The sequence below is a fragment of the Nannospalax galili genome, unplaced genomic scaffold (assembly GCF_000622305.1).
Source record: "Nannospalax galili isolate Female #2095 unplaced genomic scaffold, S.galili_v1.0 scaffold1421, whole genome shotgun sequence".
NCBI lineage: Eukaryota > Metazoa > Chordata > Mammalia > Rodentia > Spalacidae > Nannospalax > Nannospalax galili.
The window spans coordinates 85,448-105,328 of NW_008345746.1; the positions used below are offsets into that span (position 1 = coordinate 85,448).

The 19,881-nt window shown below is 58.8% G+C and overlaps 1 protein-coding gene across 4 annotated transcripts in view; it reads left to right on the forward strand.

Annotated features, from left to right (window-relative positions):
* Abca2 (ATP binding cassette subfamily A member 2) overlaps positions 1 to 19,531 on the forward strand; it is a 19,665-nt gene extending 134 nt beyond the window's left edge. Inside the window, exons 2-49 of one of the 4 annotated variants that reach the window (XM_008841898.3) lie at positions 3,384 to 3,477; positions 3,785 to 3,787; positions 4,460 to 4,571; positions 4,654 to 4,817; positions 5,067 to 5,194; positions 5,334 to 5,444; positions 5,703 to 5,921; positions 6,292 to 6,659; positions 6,894 to 7,053; positions 7,851 to 7,979; positions 8,074 to 8,241; positions 8,317 to 8,413; positions 8,744 to 8,917; positions 8,990 to 9,092; positions 9,166 to 9,280; positions 9,390 to 9,580; positions 9,716 to 9,866; positions 9,948 to 10,152; positions 10,275 to 10,439; positions 10,542 to 10,722; positions 10,815 to 11,027; positions 11,434 to 11,630; positions 11,722 to 11,904; positions 12,128 to 12,312; positions 12,419 to 12,539; positions 12,817 to 13,053; positions 13,135 to 13,341; positions 13,611 to 13,713; positions 13,806 to 14,125; positions 14,197 to 14,410; positions 14,492 to 14,597; positions 14,687 to 14,798; positions 14,875 to 14,935; positions 15,021 to 15,195; positions 15,276 to 15,391; positions 15,463 to 15,610; positions 15,682 to 15,805; positions 15,953 to 16,085; positions 16,172 to 16,289; positions 16,416 to 16,594; positions 16,875 to 17,016; positions 17,136 to 17,270; positions 17,414 to 17,517; positions 17,589 to 17,681; positions 17,769 to 17,871; positions 17,952 to 18,089; positions 18,164 to 18,364; positions 18,816 to 19,531. In XM_008841898.3, coding sequence (XP_008840120.1) covers positions 3,384 to 3,477; positions 3,785 to 3,787; positions 4,460 to 4,571; positions 4,654 to 4,817; positions 5,067 to 5,194; positions 5,334 to 5,444; positions 5,703 to 5,921; positions 6,292 to 6,659; positions 6,894 to 7,053; positions 7,851 to 7,979; positions 8,074 to 8,241; positions 8,317 to 8,413; positions 8,744 to 8,917; positions 8,990 to 9,092; positions 9,166 to 9,280; positions 9,390 to 9,580; positions 9,716 to 9,866; positions 9,948 to 10,152; positions 10,275 to 10,439; positions 10,542 to 10,722; positions 10,815 to 11,027; positions 11,434 to 11,630; positions 11,722 to 11,904; positions 12,128 to 12,312; positions 12,419 to 12,539; positions 12,817 to 13,053; positions 13,135 to 13,341; positions 13,611 to 13,713; positions 13,806 to 14,125; positions 14,197 to 14,410; positions 14,492 to 14,597; positions 14,687 to 14,798; positions 14,875 to 14,935; positions 15,021 to 15,195; positions 15,276 to 15,391; positions 15,463 to 15,610; positions 15,682 to 15,805; positions 15,953 to 16,085; positions 16,172 to 16,289; positions 16,416 to 16,594; positions 16,875 to 17,016; positions 17,136 to 17,270; positions 17,414 to 17,517; positions 17,589 to 17,681; positions 17,769 to 17,871; positions 17,952 to 18,089; positions 18,164 to 18,364; positions 18,816 to 18,851 — 7,242 coding nt within the window. In that variant the 3' untranslated portion in view covers positions 18,852 to 19,531. The remainder of the gene's footprint in view (positions 1 to 3,383; positions 3,478 to 3,784; positions 3,788 to 4,459; positions 4,572 to 4,653; positions 4,818 to 5,066; positions 5,195 to 5,333; positions 5,445 to 5,702; positions 5,922 to 6,291; positions 6,660 to 6,893; positions 7,054 to 7,850; positions 7,980 to 8,073; positions 8,242 to 8,316; positions 8,414 to 8,743; positions 8,918 to 8,989; positions 9,093 to 9,165; positions 9,281 to 9,389; positions 9,581 to 9,715; positions 9,867 to 9,947; positions 10,153 to 10,274; positions 10,440 to 10,541; positions 10,723 to 10,814; positions 11,028 to 11,433; positions 11,631 to 11,721; positions 11,905 to 12,127; positions 12,313 to 12,418; positions 12,540 to 12,816; positions 13,054 to 13,134; positions 13,342 to 13,610; positions 13,714 to 13,805; positions 14,126 to 14,196; positions 14,411 to 14,491; positions 14,598 to 14,686; positions 14,799 to 14,874; positions 14,936 to 15,020; positions 15,196 to 15,275; positions 15,392 to 15,462; positions 15,611 to 15,681; positions 15,806 to 15,952; positions 16,086 to 16,171; positions 16,290 to 16,415; positions 16,595 to 16,874; positions 17,017 to 17,135; positions 17,271 to 17,413; positions 17,518 to 17,588; positions 17,682 to 17,768; positions 17,872 to 17,951; positions 18,090 to 18,163; positions 18,365 to 18,815) is intronic. The other 3 variants (XM_008841900.3, XM_008841901.3, XM_008841899.3) reach the window with 3 other exon arrangements.
* Positions 19,532 to 19,881: the final 350 nt, after the last annotated feature.

Consider the following 19,881-nt stretch of genomic DNA (forward strand, 5'->3'; position numbering starts at 1 on the left):
GCTCCCCGCGTGCACGTGCGGTGCCGGGGGCGCGCAGACCCCGGGCGGGCGCAGCCGGAGACCCTGCCCCAGGCCCTGCGCTCCCGCCCGCTCCCCGGCCTCCGCGGTGCCCGCTCGCCACCCGCACCCGCAGACACTCGGCTGAGTCACTGGCCGGCGCCCTCCGCAGCGCGCTCCGGCCGGCTGGGGTGGGGGGCAGGTGGCTCGGGGGAGGCTCGGATTCCTAGGACACACCTTTCGGTTCAGGGGCTCCGCCTGTCCCTTCCCTTCACCGCTGCTCTGCCCTTGGGCAGACACCTGAGGCTGAAGCTGGTACCAAACAGCCCCCTCCTCCCCCTCCTCCCCCTTCTCCTCCACCGTCCTCCTTCTCCTCCTCCTCCTCCTCCTCCCCCTACTCATCGACTGCCACCTCTTCCTCCCCTTAGCCCTCCTTCTCCTTCTTTTCCTCTTCCCCACATGCAGGTGGGTCTCCTGTTTTCTCATATTACCTTGGCTATGCCTCCACCCATCACAGCTGGGTTTTATTTTGCAATACTTTTGTCTCCCATATCTTAAATCACTGACTCCCCCTCCCCCTCCTCCTCCTCCTCCTCCTCCACCATCATCACTACCACCATCATCACCACCACCACCGTTACCTCTTCCTCTCTGAATCCATCCTCACGTCTCCACAGCCCTCCCTTCTGCCTTCTCACCCCTGAGAACGCCCTTGTTCAACCAGCTCAACCAGCTGAGTCCCCAGCACCACTTGTCCTTTGGGGCCAGTTTCCCCTGAGGCTGCTGCCTCAGGCCTCTCTCCGGGCTGGGTCCTGCTTTGTGGACCTGGGTACCAAGGTTCTCAATACTTGTCTAGGGCAACCAGGACATAAGAGCGTTAGGGACAGGAGTCCTGGGTGAGGAGCAGGCTGGGGGGCATGGATGCCACTCCTGGTTCTTCCTGCCCCAACCCCTGGGAGGGTAAGGACATCCAGAGGAGGCATGGGCCAGCTTGGGTATCTGAGGGCCCTTGGGATTTTCCAGGGTGGGGCCCAGAGAGGGTGGGGACTTAGAGAGAAGAGACTGCACAACCCAAACCCTGGGACCCCATGAACAACTCCCATGTTCCTCCTTGAATACTTCAGGTGCACTGGAAACCCAGGGCTGTCTGGAGTCAGGTTGGGCTCTCGTCATCTCCATGGTTTGGCAGGATTCCTGTGGCTCTGGCTGATAGCCAGGGTTGAGTACATCCTCTGTCCCTGTCGCCTTGGGCTGGCTGGTATAGGGTCTGAAGGAGCAGGCCTGTGGCTCTAGCCATTGGGTCGCCAGGAGCAGCTGGGTGGGGCCAAGGGGCAGCGAGTGAGGATGTAGGCATGCCTTAGTACTAGGCCCAGGTGCTTGTCAGGACGGCCCCCAGGACTTGGGAACAGAGGTTAACACAGCCCCTGCATCTGACAGGGGCCTTGTTGAGGGATGTAGGAAGGACCCAGTAGTTTGTAGGGGTACTTCACAGTCAGGTGGAGGTACCCCCTGCCTATTTCCCAGGGCTGACTCTTGCCTGCTGGGTTGAGCTGCCCTGTAGAACCTTCCCAGGTTTTCCAGCCTGTAGCATTCCCAGAGGCCAGTTAGACCACAGTGGAGATCTTTAGCCTGTAGCTACAGTGAGGGCCTTTTCCTCTAGGAAGTTGTCTTTGCTGGGGTCATGCATCTGTGTAAAGTTTATGGTCTAGAGCCTGAACCCAGGCCTTCTGTCTTGCCTGCTTCCTGCTCCTTAATTTCCCTGTCTGTGAGTGTGAACTGCTCCTCTCAGATAGCTGGATGTGGGTCTATCCTGGATCTACTGACTACCCTTTGGAATGTGATCATGGGCACTAAGTAGTTATGGTAGAAGGTCCCAACATCACCCTCAGGTCCTACCTGCTCTCCCCCTTGCCCCAGCAGGCATGAGGATACAGGGAGGGCAGCTCAGGCCCCCGTTAGGCATGCAGTCCCTGGGGCAGCGTGGGAACCCTGGACTGGTCTTGAGGGAAAGAGGTTTGGTCACTTGTCAGTCAGGTGAGGCACCCAGGTAATGCTGGACCTGTGCTGCCTGTCTGTAACTAGATGCCCCTGTGGTGCCTGCCACCTGCCAGCTAGGACTCTGCTCCCAGCAGCTTGTTCACTGCCGTTGCTATAGTGATAGGGGAGGCAGCCTGGCCTGTGCTGCAGTTACTGGGGCAGAGGTGCCCAGGGCAAGGTGAGTGTGGGTGGGGCTGCCTCCTGAGCTGTGACCCCTGCCCCCAGCCACCCTGTTGTGTGTGGAACACACTTGTCTAGCAGTCTTGGGTGCACACAGCACCTCCTCGACTAGCCCTGGACTGGATCCTGGCTGGGGAGGGGGTGGAGGCTGGCACAGGCTGAGGCGAGTGTGGGGTGTGGATACACAGCAGGGTGTTCTGGATTACAGAGAGCTATTGTCAGAGCACAGTGGGCACAGCCAGGGACAGGCTGGGCATGGCCCCGCAGCACTTCTGGGAGAGGCTCCAAAGTTGGCTTTGGGTGGGGATGATGATGAAGGAGATCTGGTAATGCACAGCCGTGGAGGGGTGCTGTCTTCTGATGGGGGTGGGCCCCTCTGTCCTGTGGTCCCAGAGGACTGGTCTGTAGGAGCTTCCTGATACATCACCTGGCCCTCTTCCCTGAGCTGGGGTGGGGACAGGAGTTGGTCAAGCCCTTTGTGTTCCAGGTGACACTGAGAAGGGAGCCTTGGCCCCGGGTCTTGGCACTTCTGGCCCATCTCGCAGCCTGGCCCTGAGAGACCAGGCCAGAAAGAAAGGCCTTCTTTGCCTCAGAGACCATGTTTACTAGAGACTCAGGGCCTTGGGCTCAGGCTGGGCCTTGTTCATACTACACTTCATCTCCCCGGGCCCAACAGGAAGTTACAAGGGTACTGCAGCAAAGAAGAGGAGGTGGCACTGGGGGCGTGTATATGGGTTCAAGGCAGACAGAGCCCACATGTAGCCAGGACGGCCCCTAAGATCCCACCTTGGTGGCTCAACAGATTGGAAGGCAGAAGATAAGTCGGACGAACACATGGGTCAGAGTGAACCACAAACTGGCTGATTTGTCCCTGCTGGCCTTAGGACTTCCTTAGAGGGCGGGTGATCCCTGTTATGGCAGGCACAATCTAAGCCGAGCAGCAGGAGACCTGGTTTAGGGTACCACACAACTTTCAGCCTGTTGGTGCACTCGGAGGGGCCAGAACCTTGACTGGACCCGAGGAACCTGCACTGACCTTCATGCCACTGAACACGTCAGGGCCTTTCAGGGAGGTTGGGAGGTCCTGGGCCAGCACATGCCTATCATGTCCAACCCTGGACAGGCAGTAGACACTGTGCATGTGGCCTTACATGGCCCACCCTTTCCAGTGGGTCCTGGCTTTTGAGATCTTCATCCCACTGGTCCTCTTCTTCATCCTGTTGGGGCTGCGGCAGAAGAAGCCCACCATCTCTGTGAAGGAAGGTAAGGTACAAGCATGGTATGGGCTCATGGGTCGGCAGGGAGGGGTAAGAATCCTCTGTGTGCACGTGTCAGCACTCATGTGCCCCTGTTCAGTAGTTCCCTGAGGCCACGGCCTATGTAACCTGCCCCCAAGTGGTTCTAGCCATATCTCTTGGCTGGGCTGTGGAGGTTATGGCTGGCCATGGTAGCCGTGAATGATGACAGCACCTGTTACTAGAGAACTCAGGCACTCACTAGTCTCCTCTGTTCTGTTTTGACCCACCCCTACCCCGCATGGTCTCTTATCCTCGGCCCGGCCCGCATGCAGTCTGTAAGTGAGCAGCCACCTCCTTGCTGGCCCAGGTGGCAGCCATGGGTGGCCCAGCGGGTCCTCCTGGTGCAGCTTAAGCACCCTACTGCTTGCATTAACAGCCTCCCAGCAGCTGGGACCTGCAGCGCTCCCTGCCCGTGGTCAGGAAAATCTGGCTTATGACTTGGGGTGGTGGACTGTGATGCGGTTGGCAGTGGGTGATGAAGGGCCAAGTGATTTGGGCCACAGTCAGTACCCCGGTCAAGGCACTGGGGTGTGTTCCTGGAACGGTATCTGCCTGGCAGTGCCTTCTAAGGGTATAGTACCTGGGATGAGTCTGGGCTAGCCTGAGCTGGGGCTGGGTCGGCCTGCAACCCTCCCTTTGGGCTGTTGCACTCACTCTGCTAACCAGTTGGCCTGAAAGGTCAGAGGTCACTGCCCAGGTTGCTACCCTGGTCTCTGTGAGAGGGGGGATTGCTGGGACATTTGGGCCCTGCACAGACTAAGGAGTGGTGCTCTTGGAGTTACAGGGTGGCAGGTAGTCCTCTGACCTCTGACCTGCAGAGCCATTTGCCCTAGCACAGCTGACAGCCAGGTGCTCTGCATCCCATCCCTAGTCTGCCCAAAGCTATTTTTCCTTCCTGACCCTCGCTAAACATATCTCTTGGTCCCTGTCTCTCCCATTCCCACCAGCCTTCTATACAGCAGCACCCCTGACGTCTGCTGGCATCCTGCCCATCATGCAGTCTCTGTGTCCTGATGGTCAGCGCGATGAGTTTGGCTTCCTACAATATGCCAACTCCACGTGAGTGCCCGTCCCCTGCCTCAGGAGCTGGCTTCTCTTTTCCCTGCTTCATCCCAACGAGTGATGTTGTATGGTGGTGCAGGGTCACCCAGCTGCTGGAACGCCTTAACCGTGTGGTGGAGGAGGGCAATTTGTTTGACCCAGCGAGACCCAGCCTGGGCTCAGAGCTCGAGGCCCTGCGCCAGCACCTGGAGGCCCTCAGCTCAGGACCTGGCACCTGGGAAAGTCATTCAGCCAAACCTGGAGGTTTGTTCTATGAGGGGATGGCTTAGGGGTGGGCCTGAACTCTGTGGTCAGCTGGAAACCTGCCCACTTCATTACCCTGGGTCACAGCCTGTCTGTGGCTCTGGCTCCTTGCATCTCTACCATGCCGTCCCTTACTTGTACACTCGAGGTGGGCCCAATGTGGTGCCGGTAGCTCTGCTCTGAGCCCATCTGGGGCACCTCAGCTCCAGCTGGAGCCAGCCTCTCAGTCCCATCCTCCCGTCTGTCCAGTTTCCTCCTTCTCTCTGGACTCCGTGGTCAGGGACCGGCGAGAGCTCTGGCGTTTCCTGATGCAGAACCTGTCACTGCCCAACAGCACGGCCCAGGCCCTCCTGGCTGCCCACGTGGACCCTTCTGAGGTGAAGTGGGCATATCAGCAATGGCCCCTGTGCCCTCCCTGTCACCCCCAGTTGCATCAGTTGGGGAAGGACTGCGAGGGAAGCTGAGCCCTTCTCCCGACTCTGGAGCCTGAGCTGAGCCAGGCCCCTTACAATGCAGGTCTATCGCTTGCTTTTTGGTCCTTTGCCTGCCCTGAATGGGAAGTCGGGTTTCCTCAAGGGTCGAGAGCCCTGGAGCCGCCTGGGTAGCAATCCTCTGTTCCAGATGGAGGTGAGGGGCTGTTCCTGGAAGGGAGGTGGAAAGGAATGATCCTTCTTGGTTAGTTTTACTAAAATCCTCTGGGGGATTGTGGCGTGGATGGAAAGTGGGGGTAGGATGATGATATGAGTGCTTCCCTAGCACTGTGAACCCTGGCACAGAATCAGCACAGTGGATGTGCAGGGCAGGATTTTAGGCTGCCTTAGCCAGGCCCTTGAAAACCTTTTGGTTGGAGTGTAAGTCATAGCTGTCCCCTGTGCTCTGCCCCAGGAGCTGCTGCTGGCTCCTGCCCTCCTGGAGCAGCTCACATGTGCACCAGGCTCTGGAGAGCTGGGCCGGATTCTTACCGTGCCTGAGGGTCAGCAGGTAGCTCTGCAGGGCTACCGGGATGCTGTCTGCAGTGGGCAGACTGCAACTCGGGCCCAGCGCTTCAGTGAGCTGGCCGCTGAGCTCCGGAACCAGCTGGACATGGCCAAGATTTCCCAGCAGGTGAGGCCCTGCCTGCCAGCTGGCCAGCGGACCTGCTGACCAGCTTGGAGGAGGTGCTGGGGTTACTTGGAGCCTGAGGGGTGGAGGCCCCTGCTCCTAGGCTATGCATGGGATGGCTTGTGATCGAGCACTCAACACCTACCCAAGATTCAGGCCCGAGGCGCTGCCCACTTCTCACCCCAGGATCTGTCTCTAGCCCTGTCTGGGACTCCCCAAGCTTCTGGTCCTTCTTCAGCTCTTTCCCAGCACTGTCCCCGCTGAGATTCTCCCTTTTCCATTCCTAACCTCAGTCACCTTCCTGAATCACCTCTAACCAAGCCCACCCTGCGCCCTAGCCTGCATCTTCCCACATGTCTGGTCTCTCCCTCAGCTGGGCCTGGATGCCCCCAACGACTCAGACCCCCAGCAGCAGGCACCACCTCCACGTAGCCTGCAGGCTCTTTTAGGGGACCTGCTGGATGCCCAGAAGGTTCTTCAGGATGTGGATGTCCTCTCAGCCCTGGCCCTGCTGCTGCCCCAAGGTGCCTGCACTGGCCGGACCCCTGCACCTGCAGCCGGCAGCCCAGGTGGAGTGACCAATGGCACTGGGATTGGGGCAGGCACAGGTTCTAACAGCACCACCGAGGAGAGTGCCCAGTCACCGGCTGCCCCGGCCTCTCCTGACACTCTGCAGGGCCAGTGCTCAGCCTTTGTACAGCTCTGGGCTGGCCTGCAGCCCATCCTGTGCGGCAACAACCGGTAGGCCAGCAGCAAAGGGACGGTGGGAAAGGGAGGAGCGTGGGGCAGTAAGGAGTGGACGCCATCGCCTGGTCCCCACTCAGAGACCCCATTCTGGAAGTTCCAGGCCCACCCCGCCCGACACCTTGCCTTATCCTGATGCTTTGCTCCTAAGCCCTGCTTCCCTATCCCAAGCGCCCCCACCCCCCCGGTCCTGACATCTCTGCCCTGCTCCTGGTGCTCTGTCCCATCCAGTACCATCGAACCCGAGGCACTGCGGAGGGGCAACATGAGCTCCCTGGGTTTCACAAACAAAGAACAACGGAACCTGGGTCTTCTCGTGCACCTCATGACCAGCAACCCCAAAATCCTGTATGCACCAGCAGGCTCTGAGGCCGACCGTGTCATCCTCAAGGTGTGTGGGTCTGGCACATTTGGGTCTTGAGCTGTGCCTATCTCCTCAGCAGAAGCACAAACACAGCAGGGTCCCGAGTGAGGGCTCTGCGGTCTTGGGACTTTATGTGGAGGTGAGTAGGTAGGATCAATAAGAGCTAGGAGTGACTTCATGCAGAGCCTGGGCACTGGTGTACCTCACAGAGGGAGGATCTGAGGAGGGATCAAGGTACAGAGGCAGCTTTTCTGTTGGGAACTCCCTGGGTTTCTGCAGAGATGCCTTGAAAGGTCTGGCTGGTCTGGCCAGGGTGTCCCCCACCCTTCACTCTGCTGACTGGGTAAAGGTGAAGCTGGTGGAGGAGGGACACTTCCTCTGGAGACACCCCTTCAGTAGCATCCTGTGAGCCTGTTGTGGGGATTGCTGAAGCTTGGGAGAGGGCTTGTTGAACAGGGTAAGCCAGTGCTAGAAATAGGCCTGGCAAAGCCTGGGCATAGAAGGTTTATTGGACAAAGTGGGAAGAGATGACCAGATGTGTCATCTTGGGGACATGTGGAGAGGATATGAGGAAGAACCTGGGAAGGTGTGCACAGCTGCTGGGGTGGGGTTTGGTGAAGCCTTGTTGCTAGAGAATATGGCAGAATGAATTTCTTGTGACTACTGTGGAAAGGTAGGGAGGAGGGCAGGAGCTTCCAGGTAAACGTTGGGCCAGAGGAGAATTGGTGGTTGGGCTGGTCACGTGGGGAGGTGAGGAGTGGAGGACTTTCATACTGGCTGGGGATCTTCCTGGAGCCATACACTTCAAGCCCCATTCCCTGCAGGCCAATGAGACCTTTGCCTTCGTGGGAAACGTGACACACTATGCCCAGGTCTGGCTCAACATCTCTGCCGAGATCCGTAGCTTCCTGGAGCAGGGCAGGCTGCAGCAACATCTACACTGGCTGCAGCAGGTGCTGTGGATGGGGGCAGGGGGCACCTGTGGTGGGCCCTTCTGCTCAGGCTGACATGTATGAGCCACACCCTGAACTCACCCTCCACCCCCAGTATGTAGCTGAACTGCAGCTCCACCCTGAAGCTCTGAATCTGTCACTGGAAGAGCTGCCACCCGGCCTGCGCCAGGACAACTTCTCTCTGCCCAATGGCACAGCCCTCCTACAGCAGCTAGACACAATAGACAATGCAGCCTGTGGCTGGATCCAGTTCATGTCCAAGGTGGGATGGTGAGCCTGCATCTCCCCACCGTTCCATGTATGCTCAGAGCCAGTCCCAACGATGCCCCTTCTCCAGGTGAGTGTGGACATCTTCAAGGGCTTCCCCGACGAGGAGAGCATCGTCAACTACACGCTCAACCAGGCCTACCAGGACAATGTCACAGTGTTTGCCAGTGAGCGTTCCCCTTCCTCCTGTCCAGTCCTGTCCCCCCACAGACCTGCTTTCCCACTAATTTAGTCCCTCCCCGTCCCACCACGTCCCATTACCCTCCTGCTGCTTAGCCCGGCCCCCTTCGTCAGTCCCGTGTCCTCCCACTTCTGACCCTTCCTCTCTTGCTGTGCCCTTCGGCCCCCTGCATGCTGGCTTCTGTTACTTTTCAGGCTTGCCACCACTTTTTCTAAACCACCTCTGGTGCCCACTCCCTCTCTAGTACCCACTTCCCAGCATGTCCCACCTGTTTCACGCCCTCTAGCTACACACCTCACTACCCTCCTGTCTCTAGGCGTGATCTTCCAGACACGGAAGGATGGCTCCCTCCCTCCCCATGTCCATTACAAGATCCGCCAGAACTCCAGCTTCACTGAGAAAACCAATGAGATACGTCGTGCTTATTGGCGTCCGGGGCCCAACACCGGCGGCCGCTTCTACTTCCTCTATGGCTTCGTCTGGATACAGGGTGAGGGGCCAAGCCCAAGTGGGGTGGGGGTGGGGGGCCTGGCCTCCTCTTGATGTCCACCTCGGCCCACAGACATGATGGAGCGTGCCATCATCAACACATTCGTGGGCCATGACGTGGTAGAGCCGGGCAACTACGTGCAGATGTTCCCATACCCCTGCTACACCCGAGACGAGTGAGTGCCAGCCTGCAGAGGTTTGGGGGTGGTCTCAGGTGTGAGCTCCTCCCTCACACCTGTTTCCCACCAGCTTCCTGTTCGTCATTGAGCACATGATGCCACTCTGCATGGTGATCTCCTGGGTCTACTCAGTGGCCATGACCATCCAGCACATCGTGGCAGAGAAGGAGCACCGGCTCAAGGAGGTGGGTCTCGGTGGCTGCAGGCAGCCCCTCATCGGCCTGTGGGGGGGGCAGTCATTCCTCCCTCTGGTCCCTGCTTCAAGGCACCTTGCCTGCCATTCCCCCACCACAGGTGATGAAGACGATGGGCCTGAACAATGCTGTACATTGGGTGGCCTGGTTCATCACAGGCTTCGTACAGCTGTCCATCTCAGTGACGGCACTGACTGCCATCCTCAAGTATGGCCAGGTGCTCATGCACAGCCACGTGCTCATCATCTGGCTCTTCTTGGCTGTCTATGCTGTGGCCACCATCATGTTCTGGTGAGCGCTGGGGGGTCGGGGAGATTCCTCAAAGACAGATGGACACACTCTCTCAGTGTTCCTTTGGGCCTCAGTGGGCTGCAGGTGAAGGGCCCGAGGTGGCATGACTGACAGCCATGTGGCCTTCCATCCCAGCTTCCTGGTGTCTGTGCTGTACTCGAAGGCCAAGTTGGCCTCTGCCTGTGGTGGCATCATCTACTTCCTGAGCTACGTTCCCTACATGTACGTGGCAATCCGTGAGGAGGTGGCCCATGACAAGATCACTGCTTTTGAGAAGTGCATTGCGGTGAGGGCTGTGGCCAGGCAGGGCCAGGTGGGGTGGGGTGGCCACCTCCCAGCCCATCCACTGACAGCCCTCTCTCTTCAGTCCCTGATGTCCACAACAGCCTTTGGCCTGGGCTCCAAGTACTTTGCGCTCTATGAGGTGGCGGGTGTGGGTATCCAGTGGCACACGTTCAGCCAGTCCCCAGTGGAAGGGGACGACTTCAACCTGCTTCTGGCTGTCACCATGCTGATGGTGGACACGGTGGTCTACGGCGTGCTCACCTGGTACATTGAGGCTGTGCACCCAGGTACAGGCCCACCTGTGGAGGAGCCGAGGGTCGGGGACAGGCTCTCTGGACTTCTGTCCTGGGTGGCATGTGATCCTTGTGGTAGATGGTCACCTGCCTCCCCTCCCCTCCTGGACCCCCAGGCATGTATGGGCTGCCCCGGCCCTGGTACTTCCCACTGCAGAAGTCCTACTGGCTGGGCAGTGGGCGAACAGAGGCTTGGGAGTGGAGCTGGCCATGGGCGCGAACACCTCGCCTCAGCGTTATGGAGGAGGATCAGGCCTGTGCCATGGATAGCCGGCGCTTTGGTGAGGCCAGGGCCAGAATGTTGACTGGGGTGGGCACTGGATTTTGGGGTCTGGGGTGGCCTTAGTGCTGCCCCCCACCCTACTGACTCAGTCCTGGTACAGAGGAGACACGTGGTATGGAGGAAGAGCCCACCCATCTTCCCCTGGTCGTCTGTGTGGACAAGCTCACCAAGGTCTATAAGAATGACAAGAAGCTAGCCTTGAACAAACTGAGCCTCAATCTCTATGAGAACCAGGTGGTCTCATTCCTGGGCCACAATGGGGCAGGCAAGACCACCACCATGTGAGTATCTAGGGACAGGAGAGGTTAGCCAGTGGGAGAATGGGGTTCCCACGGGGTGTGGTGGGTTATGACCACACCTGCCCTGCCCCCAGGTCTATCCTAACCGGATTGTTCCCACCCACTTCGGGCTCGGCCACTATCTATGGGCATGACATCCGCACGGAGATGGATGAGATCCGTAAGAACCTGGGCATGTGCCCGCAGCACAATGTGCTCTTTGATCGGCTCACAGTGGAGGAACACCTCTGGTTCTACTCACGGCTCAAAAGCATGGCACAAGGGGAGATCCGCAAAGAGATGGACAAGTGGGTGCAGTGAAGGGCAGGTAGGGTGGGCTGTGGGGTATGAGTAGAGGCAGGGCCTGGGCTGTGGGTACTCAGATGTGGAACTCAGAGTAAAGGGAAAAGGTAGGGTGAGGCAAAGCTCTGCATGGTCCAATTCATCACCCTTTGGTCTGTCACCCGTCTGTCTATCATCTTTCCATCCATGGCCTTCCTGTCCACCGTCCTCCCGTAAGTCCATCACCCCCATCCATGGCCCTGCTGGCCATTGCCTTCCTGTCATCTGTCACCCTCCATCTGTCACCCTTGTCCATGCCTCCTGCCCTCACCCCTCTTTCTGTTCATTGTCCCGCCTACCACCCTTCCATCTGTGCATCTTCCCCTCTTGCCCATCACCCTCCTAACCATTGTCCTTCTTTCTGGTCCCCAGGATGATTGAAGACCTGGAACTCTCTAACAAGCGGCACTCGTTGGTGCAGACACTGTCTGGGGGCATGAAACGCAAACTCTCAGTGGCCATTGCTTTTGTGGGTGGCTCCCGTGCCATCATCTTGGATGAGCCCACTGCTGGTGTGGACCCTTATGCTCGCCGTGCCATCTGGGACCTCATTTTGAAGTACAAGCCAGGTGAGCAGGGTGCCAGTCTGGCCAGGGTAGGTATGGCTGCCCCTGCCTTCCCGTGTACATCCTTCTTACCTCAGATCCGGGTCTACCCCAGGCCGCACGATCCTTCTGTCCACCCACCACATGGATGAGGCAGACTTGCTAGGGGATCGCATCGCCATCATCTCCCATGGGAAGCTCAAATGTTGCGGCTCCCCCCTCTTCCTCAAGGGTGCCTATGGCGACGGGTACCGCCTCACGCTGGTCAAGCGGCCTGCAGAGCCTGGGACCTCCCAAGGTCAGTGCTGAGGCTCAGGTCTCCTGGGGGCTCTGGTCCCCCTGCCCCAGGACCCACTAAAGTGGACTGGTGTATCTCTCTTTACCCTCACTCCATCAGGACCAGATGCCTGGTGATTTTGGACCCCTCTAAACTCCCATCTTGACCTGACTGAGTTCTTACTGAGAGCTGCCTTTCCCCAGCCCCTTACTGAGTCCTCCTCCTGCTCCCTGTCCCTTCCCAGAGGCAGGGCTGGCATCCAGCCCCCCAGGTCGTGCTCAGCTAAGCAGCTGCTCAGAGCCCCAGGTGTCCCAGTTCATCCGCAAGCATGTGGCCTCTTCCCTGCTGGTCTCAGACACCAGCATGGAGCTCTCCTACATCCTGCCCAGTGAAGCCGTCAAGAAGGGGGCCTTTGAGCGCCTCTTCCAGGTGTGAGGGCAGAGCATGGGGCTTGGGGCCAGGATGGGCCCATGGGGGAGATGGACATACCCCTGCTGCATGTCTGTCACACTGGCCTCACCCAGCCTCTTCACAGCAATTGGAGCACAGCCTGGACACGCTTCACCTGAGCAGTTTTGGGCTGATGGACACGACTCTGGAGGAGGTGTTCCTCAAGGTGTCTGAGGAAGACCAGTCCCTGGAGAACAGTGAGGCTGGTGAGAGTCTTCAAGTGCTGGTCAGCCTGGTCCCACCCCCACGGGCCTGCACTAAGGCCTGGCCTCATTGCTTCCCCTTGGTCTCTAGGGCAGGACTCCCCAGGGTCAGCATAGGCTCCCGGGTGGTGGTATGGTAGTTGTAGGTCCTGAACAGGTACGTGAGCTGGGAGCTGCATTAGGACAGGGTAGATGGCAGAGACTTGAGATCCTAGGCAGTTCTGGAATGCAGTGGTCCTGAGCCTTTCCTCCTTCCCTCCACGGCCTCTGTTCTATATAGATGGGAAGGAGTCCAGGAAGGATGTGCTACCTGGGGCAGATGGCCTAACGTCTACAGATGGACAGGCTGGCAACCTGAAACGATGTTCAGAGCTGGCTCAGTCACGGGCATCACTGCAATCTGTGTCCTCTGTGGGCTCTACCCGTGGTGACGAGGGAGCTGGCTACGCCGATGTCTACGGTGACTACCGTCCCCTCTTTGACAACTTGCAGGACCCGGACAATGTCAGCTTGCAAGGTGGAGGCTGCTGGGGAAGTGGGGAGGATCCAGTAGGGTGGCATGGGGCTGGCCGCTAAAACCTGCCTCCTCTCTGCACAGAGGCAGAAGTGGAGGCCCTGGCGCAGGTGGGCCAGGGCAGCCGCAAGCTGGAGGGCTGGTGGTTGAAGATGCGGCAGTTCCATGGGCTCCTGGTGAAGCGCTTCCACTGTGCGCGCCGAAACTCCAAAGCACTCTGCTCTCAGATCCTTCTGCCTGCCTTCTTTGTCTGTGTGGCTATGACCGTGGCATTGTCTGTTCCTGAGATTGGTACGGCTACCTGGGCCCATGAGGTGTGGGGCAAGACTGCCATCTGGCCCTTGGGTCCTTGGCTCCACTCTCTCTCTCTGGCCTCCTGGGGGACCCTCCTCTATCCCTCTCCCCATATCTGAATGTTACTCAGGGGCTCATGAGAGGGTCTTTCCTCTTAGGGAGTCATATCCTGAGCTTAGCCCTCTCCATGTTGGGAAGGGGAATAAAGGTCTGGGGGCTGCCAGCAGGTAGTTGGAGCCGGCTCAGGTCTCCTGCTTACCCGCCAGGTGACCTGCCCCCACTGGTCCTGTCACCCTCTCAGTACCACAACTACACCCAGCCCCGTGGCAACTTCATCCCCTATGCCAATGAGGAACGCCGAGAGTACCGGTGAGGCTGTGGGTTGGCTGCAGTGTGAGGGAGGGAAGGAGGGAGGGAGGGAGTTGAGGTGGACAGCTTCTAACTCACTGTCGCACCCCTAGACTGCGACTGTCACCTGACGCCAGCCCCCAGCAGCTGGTGAGCACATTCCGACTGCCCTCAGGTGTGGGTGCCACCTGTGTACTCAAGTCTCCTGCCAATGGCTCCCTGGGACCCATGCTGAACCTGAGCAGTGGAGAATCCCGCCTGTTGGCTGCACGGTTCTTTGACAGCATGTGCCTGGAGTCCTTCACACAGGGGCTGCCACTATCCAATTTTGTGCCACCCCCACCCTCGCCTGCCCCTTCTGACTCCCCCATGTCCCTGGATGAAGACTCACTGCAAGCCTGGAACACCTCCCTGCCACCTACAACTGGGCCAGGTACTAGCTTGTAGAAGGCTGCCGGGGGCATAGCCATGAGTGATTCGTCTCACTTTGTGGTGTGCCCACAGAGACGTGGACATCAGCACCTTCTCTGCCACGCTTAGTACGAGAACCTGTCCGCTGTACCTGCTCTGCACAGGGCACTGGATTCTCTTGCCCCAGCAGTGTGGGTGGGCATCCACCCCAGGTGAAGGTGGTCACAGGTGACATCCTGACTGACATCACTGGCCACAATGTCTCCGAGTACCTGCTCTTCACCTCCGACCGTTTCCGGCTGCACCGGTGAGCTGACCAGGGGTGGCTATAGGTAGGAGTGGCTAGCTGGATGTCCAGCCTCACTGACCCTCACACCTGTTTGTACAGGTATGGGGCCATCACCTTTGGTAATGTCCAGAAGTCCATCCCAGCTTCCTTTGGTGTCCGGGCCCCACCTATGGTGCGGAAGATAGCAGTGCGGAGGGTGGCCCAGGTGAGTTGCTGCCCTGGGCTCCTTGGCATCTGACCCCCTGCATAGAGACCCCAGGCTTGTGAACCTCTCTGAGTCCTGTTCTTCTCCAGGTGCTCTACAATAACAAGGGTTACCACAGCATGCCCACCTACCTCAACAGCCTCAACAATGCCATCCTGCGTGCCAACCTACCCAAGAGCAAGGGCAATCCTGCAGCCTATGGTGAGGAAAATGGTGGGGAGCGGGGGGTGGGGGATCAGGGGGGCCAGGGGCCTGAGGCTGCCCTCCCTATATGCAGGCATCACTGTTACCAACCACCCCATGAACAAGACCAGTGCCAGCCTCTCTCTGGATTACCTGTAAGTGAGGCAGGCTGGGCTGAGGTGGGACAGGGCCCACGATGGTCCTGACCACCCTCTGTGACTGAGCGCTGCCTCTTTCCAGGCTGCAGGGCACAGACGTGGTCATCGCCATCTTCATCATAGTGGCCATGTCATTCGTGCCAGCCAGCTTTGTGGTCTTCCTTGTGGCAGAGAAGTCCACCAAAGCCAAGCACCTGCAGTTCGTCAGTGGCTGCAACCCTGTCATCTACTGGCTAGCCAACTACGTGTGGGACATGGTGTGCCCCCGCATGGCCCCTTTCTGTTCCTGTCCCCTGTGCCCACACCCGTCCCTCATCAGCCACCTCTGCCTTTGCAGCTCAACTACCTGGTCCCGGCCACCTGCTGTGTCATCATCCTGTTTGTGTTTGACCTGCCAGCCTACACATCACCCACCAACTTCCCCGCGGTGCTCTCCCTGTTCCTGCTCTATGGGTAAGCTGGGTGGGTGGGGCAGGGATGTGTGTGACCAAGGCTGTCCAGTGACTACTGCTGCCGTTCCCCAGGTGGTCCATCACGCCCATCATGTACCCGGCCTCCTTCTGGTTTGAGGTCCCCAGCTCAGCCTACGTGTTCCTCATTGTCATCAACCTCTTCATTGGCATCACAGCCACTGTGGCCACCTTCCTCCTGCAGCTTTTCGAGCATGACAAGGTCAGTGTGGGGACAGCTGGGTAGCAGGGCATGGTCTGGGGCAGTGATGCTGAGCTCTGCCTGGCCCTCAGGATCTGAAGCTTGTCAACAGTTACCTGAAAAGCTGCTTCCTCATCTTCCCCAACTACAACCTGGGCCATGGGCTCATGGAGATGGCCTACAATGAATACATCAATGAATACTATGCCAAGATCGGTGAGGCTGGCACCGGGTGGGCAGTGTGGGCCTGGGGGGTGGGCACAGGATCGCATGCCTGGTCCTAAACAGAGTTCCAATGTTGGGGATGAGTGGGACTCCCTGAGGCCTCACATAGGCACAGGTCTCGAACCAACTGCTCCACAGGCCAGTTTGACAAGATGAAATCCCCTTTTGAGTGGGACATTGTCACGCGTGGACTGGTGGCCATGACGGTTGAGGGCTTCGTGGGCTTCTTCCTCACTATCATGTGCCAGTACAACTTTCTGCGGCAGCCACAGTGAGTGGAGGGTGCCAGGAGATGGCAGGGACCCTGGGCAGGGATGGGTGTGGCTTGGCCAGGCCCTGCCTACCTTGCTGCCCTAGACGCCTGCCTGTGTCTACTAAACCCGTGGAGGACGATGTGGACGTGGCCAGCGAGCGGCAGCGGGTGCTTCGTGGCGATGCTGACAATGACATGGTCAAGATTGAGAATCTGACCAAGGTGGGCTTTGAGCTGTGGAAAAGTGGCCCAGGTGGGGCGTAGGATGAGTAGTGGGGCCCAGCAGTGGGTGAGGCCAGGCCAGGCAGGAGCCCCCACCCTCCACTGAGTGGCAGGCTTCCCTGCCAGGTATACAAATCTCGGAAGATTGGTCGCATACTGGCAGTGGACCGCCTTTGCCTTGGCGTGCGCCCTGGAGAGTGCTTTGGCCTCCTGGGTGTCAACGGTGCAGGCAAGACCAGTACCTTCAAGATGCTGACGGGTGATGAGAGCACAACAGGGGGCGAGGCCTTTGTCAATGGACACAGGTGGGAGAAGTGGCATTATTGTGCCCCTGGGTATACACTTGCAGGGAGGCGTGGGGGTGTGTCAGTGTGTGACTCTCCTGGGTGCATGGGTGCAGGAGATACAGAGTGAGTGACTGCCCCTAGGTGCATAGGTGTGGGGGGTTGCGAGGGTGACTACACCCCTCAGGTACGCAGATGTGTATGCAAATGCAGGGATGGAGTGACCATGTCTCCGAGGTACAGGATGGCAGGTGTGGGGTGAGCGTGCCCCTCCTGGGTGGTGACCACCCTCTGTCCCCAGTGTGCTCAAGGACCTGCTCCAGGTGCAGCAGAGCCTTGGCTACTGCCCGCAGTTCGATGCCCTGTTTGATGAGCTCACGGCTCGGGAGCACCTGCAGCTGTACACGCGGCTGCGTGGCATCCCCTGGAAGGATGAGACTCGGGTGAGCATGGAGGGAGGGCAGCCGGGGCGAGCACTGGTATGTATGTGGGTGTGTGTATGTGATGGGCCTGTGCTGGTGTCCAGTGAGGTGAAGCCCATGGCTTATGCTGGCTTTGCCAGGTGGTAAAGTGGGCCCTGGAGAAGCTGGAACTGACCAAGTATGCAGACAAGCCAGCTGGTACCTACAGTGGTGGCAATAAGCGAAAGTTGTCTACAGCCATCGCACTCATTGGGTACCCTGCCTTCATCTTCTTGGTGAGCCCTCGGTTGGGGCCCTTTAGGGTTTTTGTGCATGAGGGTGTCAGGTGCCCTGCCTTCCTCTTCCTGGTTTGCTCAAGAGCAGACAAGTGGAACCAGGCTGGGTGAGCATGTTGCTGGTAAACTGACTCCTACCCCAGGATGAACCCACCACCGGCATGGACCCCAAGGCCCGCCGCTTCCTGTGGAACCTCATTCTGGACCTCATCAAGACAGGGCGCTCAGTGGTGCTGACATCACACAGGTATGCTCTCCTGCCCCTCCCTGGGTCCCTGGTGACCGCCTCAGGTGCCAGCCTGTGCTGTCTGTCCACAGCATGGAGGAGTGTGAGGCTCTCTGCACACGGCTGGCCATCATGGTGAATGGACGGCTGCGCTGCCTGGGCAGCATCCAGCACTTGAAGAACAGGTGAATCAAGCTGGGCTACAGAAGGCAGGGGTGGGCTCTGGCAGGCCACACAGGGCTTCCAGTCACACATGCGCTGTGTCCCACCAGGTTTGGGGACGGCTACATGATCACTGTAAGGACCAAGAGCAGCCAGAATGTAAAGGATGTGGTGCGGTTCTTCAACCGGAATTTCCCGGAGGCCGTGCTCAAGGTAGGTGGGGTTGGGTGGGATCAGGGTGGGGATGTGCTCTGTTCTGGCAGCCCCTGACCTCCGGCCCCCTGCCCTCCCAGGAGCGGCACCACACAAAGGTACAGTACCAACTCAAGTCAGAGCACATCTCCCTGGCCCAGGTGTTCAGCAAGATGGAGCAGGTGGTCGGTGTGCTGGGCATCGAGGACTATTCAGTCAGCCAGACCACCCTGGACAATGTGAGTGGGTTGCATGGGGGGGTGCCCTCCTAAGTCTGCTCCCACCCACCCACCTGCCCTCTACCTGTCCTCAGGTGTTTGTGAACTTTGCCAAGAAGCAGAGTGACAATGTGGAGCAGCAAGAGGCGGAGCCCTCGACTTTGCCGTCCCCTCTTGGACTGCTCAGCCTGCTGAGGCCCCGGCCTGCACCCACGGAACTCCGGGCACTAGTGGCTGATGAGCCTGAGGACTTGGACACAGAGGATGAGGGCCTTATCAGCTTCGAGGAGGAGCGGGTAAGTGGTCAGCATCCTCCCACCCACCTAGGCCCCTCTAGCCATGATGCTGCCCAGACCCACCTCAGCTCAGGCTGAAGGACCCAGGTTGGGGCTAGCCATGAAGACACCTGCTTTCTACCAGTCAGGGAGTGGAGAGGGACTTATGCATGCTGAGGCCTAGGGGATGGTCAGAGATGCAATGTAGAGCCCAGAACACACTAGAAGCTTTGAAGACTCCAGATCAGGGATGCGTAACAGAAGGGACCAGAGCCCAAGGCAGGGGAGAGACATAGACAGTAGCCAGCACCCTGGGCAGGAGGGCCAGACATTGAAGAGTGCTTAGTGGGGAGACAGAGACTTGGGGGAGCCCCAATATCCAGCCAGAAGCAACGTCTAGAGTGGGCACTGTCAGCTCCCATCAGGGTACCAAAGATGCCTTCCCAACTCTGGCCTGTCTGCTGCCTACCAGGCCCAGCTCGCCTTCAACACAGACACGCTCTGCTGACGACCAGGAGCCGAGTCAGGGATGCAGCTGTGGAGGCAGAAGTCAGGTGGTGGCTATGGCTCCCAGTGACATGCGCCAGGCTCTGGAAAGATAGGTTCAGGACCAAAGGGCTTCTTGCCCTCCTTCCACCTCCCACCATCCTCACCTCACCCTGTGGTCACTGTGGCCGCTCTTCCCCAAATGTGCCAAAGGCTGGCCCGGCCCTGGGCTGCACACACCCTCACCCTGCTTTGCCTTAAAGCCTTGGGTCCTGGCCCAGCCCCCTCACCCTGCCCAGCACTGTCGACTTTCCCAGGGTAACATGGGTTGCCATAGGCATCCCCTGACCCTTCTCCACAGCGGCCCCAAATCTAGTCAGGCACAGGTGTCTTCACTGATAGCCCGGTAGGTGGGAGCTGGGCAGCTCACCTGCTTTGTGTCAAGAAGAGGCGTCCTCACTCTGCTGCTGTGCAGAAGTGTGCACCCGTGGAAGGCCCATGGACATGGCTGCCTCCGCCTTGGTGGAGGAGCAGGAATGGAGAAGCTGGCCCCGCTGGCCAGGTGAGGGGCCACTGCTCCCTCCCTGCCCCTCCAGCTGCCTTTGCTCTCCTGCCCAGCTTGGCCCTTCCCACCACTCACCTGGGAGCCGGCCCTGTACATAGCGCACAGATGTTTGTTTTCAATAAATAAGCAAAAAAGCATGTGGGAACCTGTGGTGGTGGGGACACACGACTGGAATGAGGGCAGAGAGAGAGAGAGAGAGAGAGAGAGAGAGAGAGAGAGAGAGAGCAGGATGAGAGCAGGCCCAGTAGGCTAGGGCACAGCCACCAATATGCTTTTCCCAGGTATGGGGGACTGGGTGCTCTATAGGTGGGCTATGCTGTCTCCCAGGCTGTTGCAGGTCCCATCCCAGGTGCCCACACAGGGCCTGCTTGTGCTAGGCTGTCTCTGTTTCCTGGAGGGTTGAGGGGACGTCCAGGAGAAGACCTCCAGGTTGGCACTCGAGTCTGGGTACATATAGGAAGAATAAATATCTCAAAGGTCCAGTGTG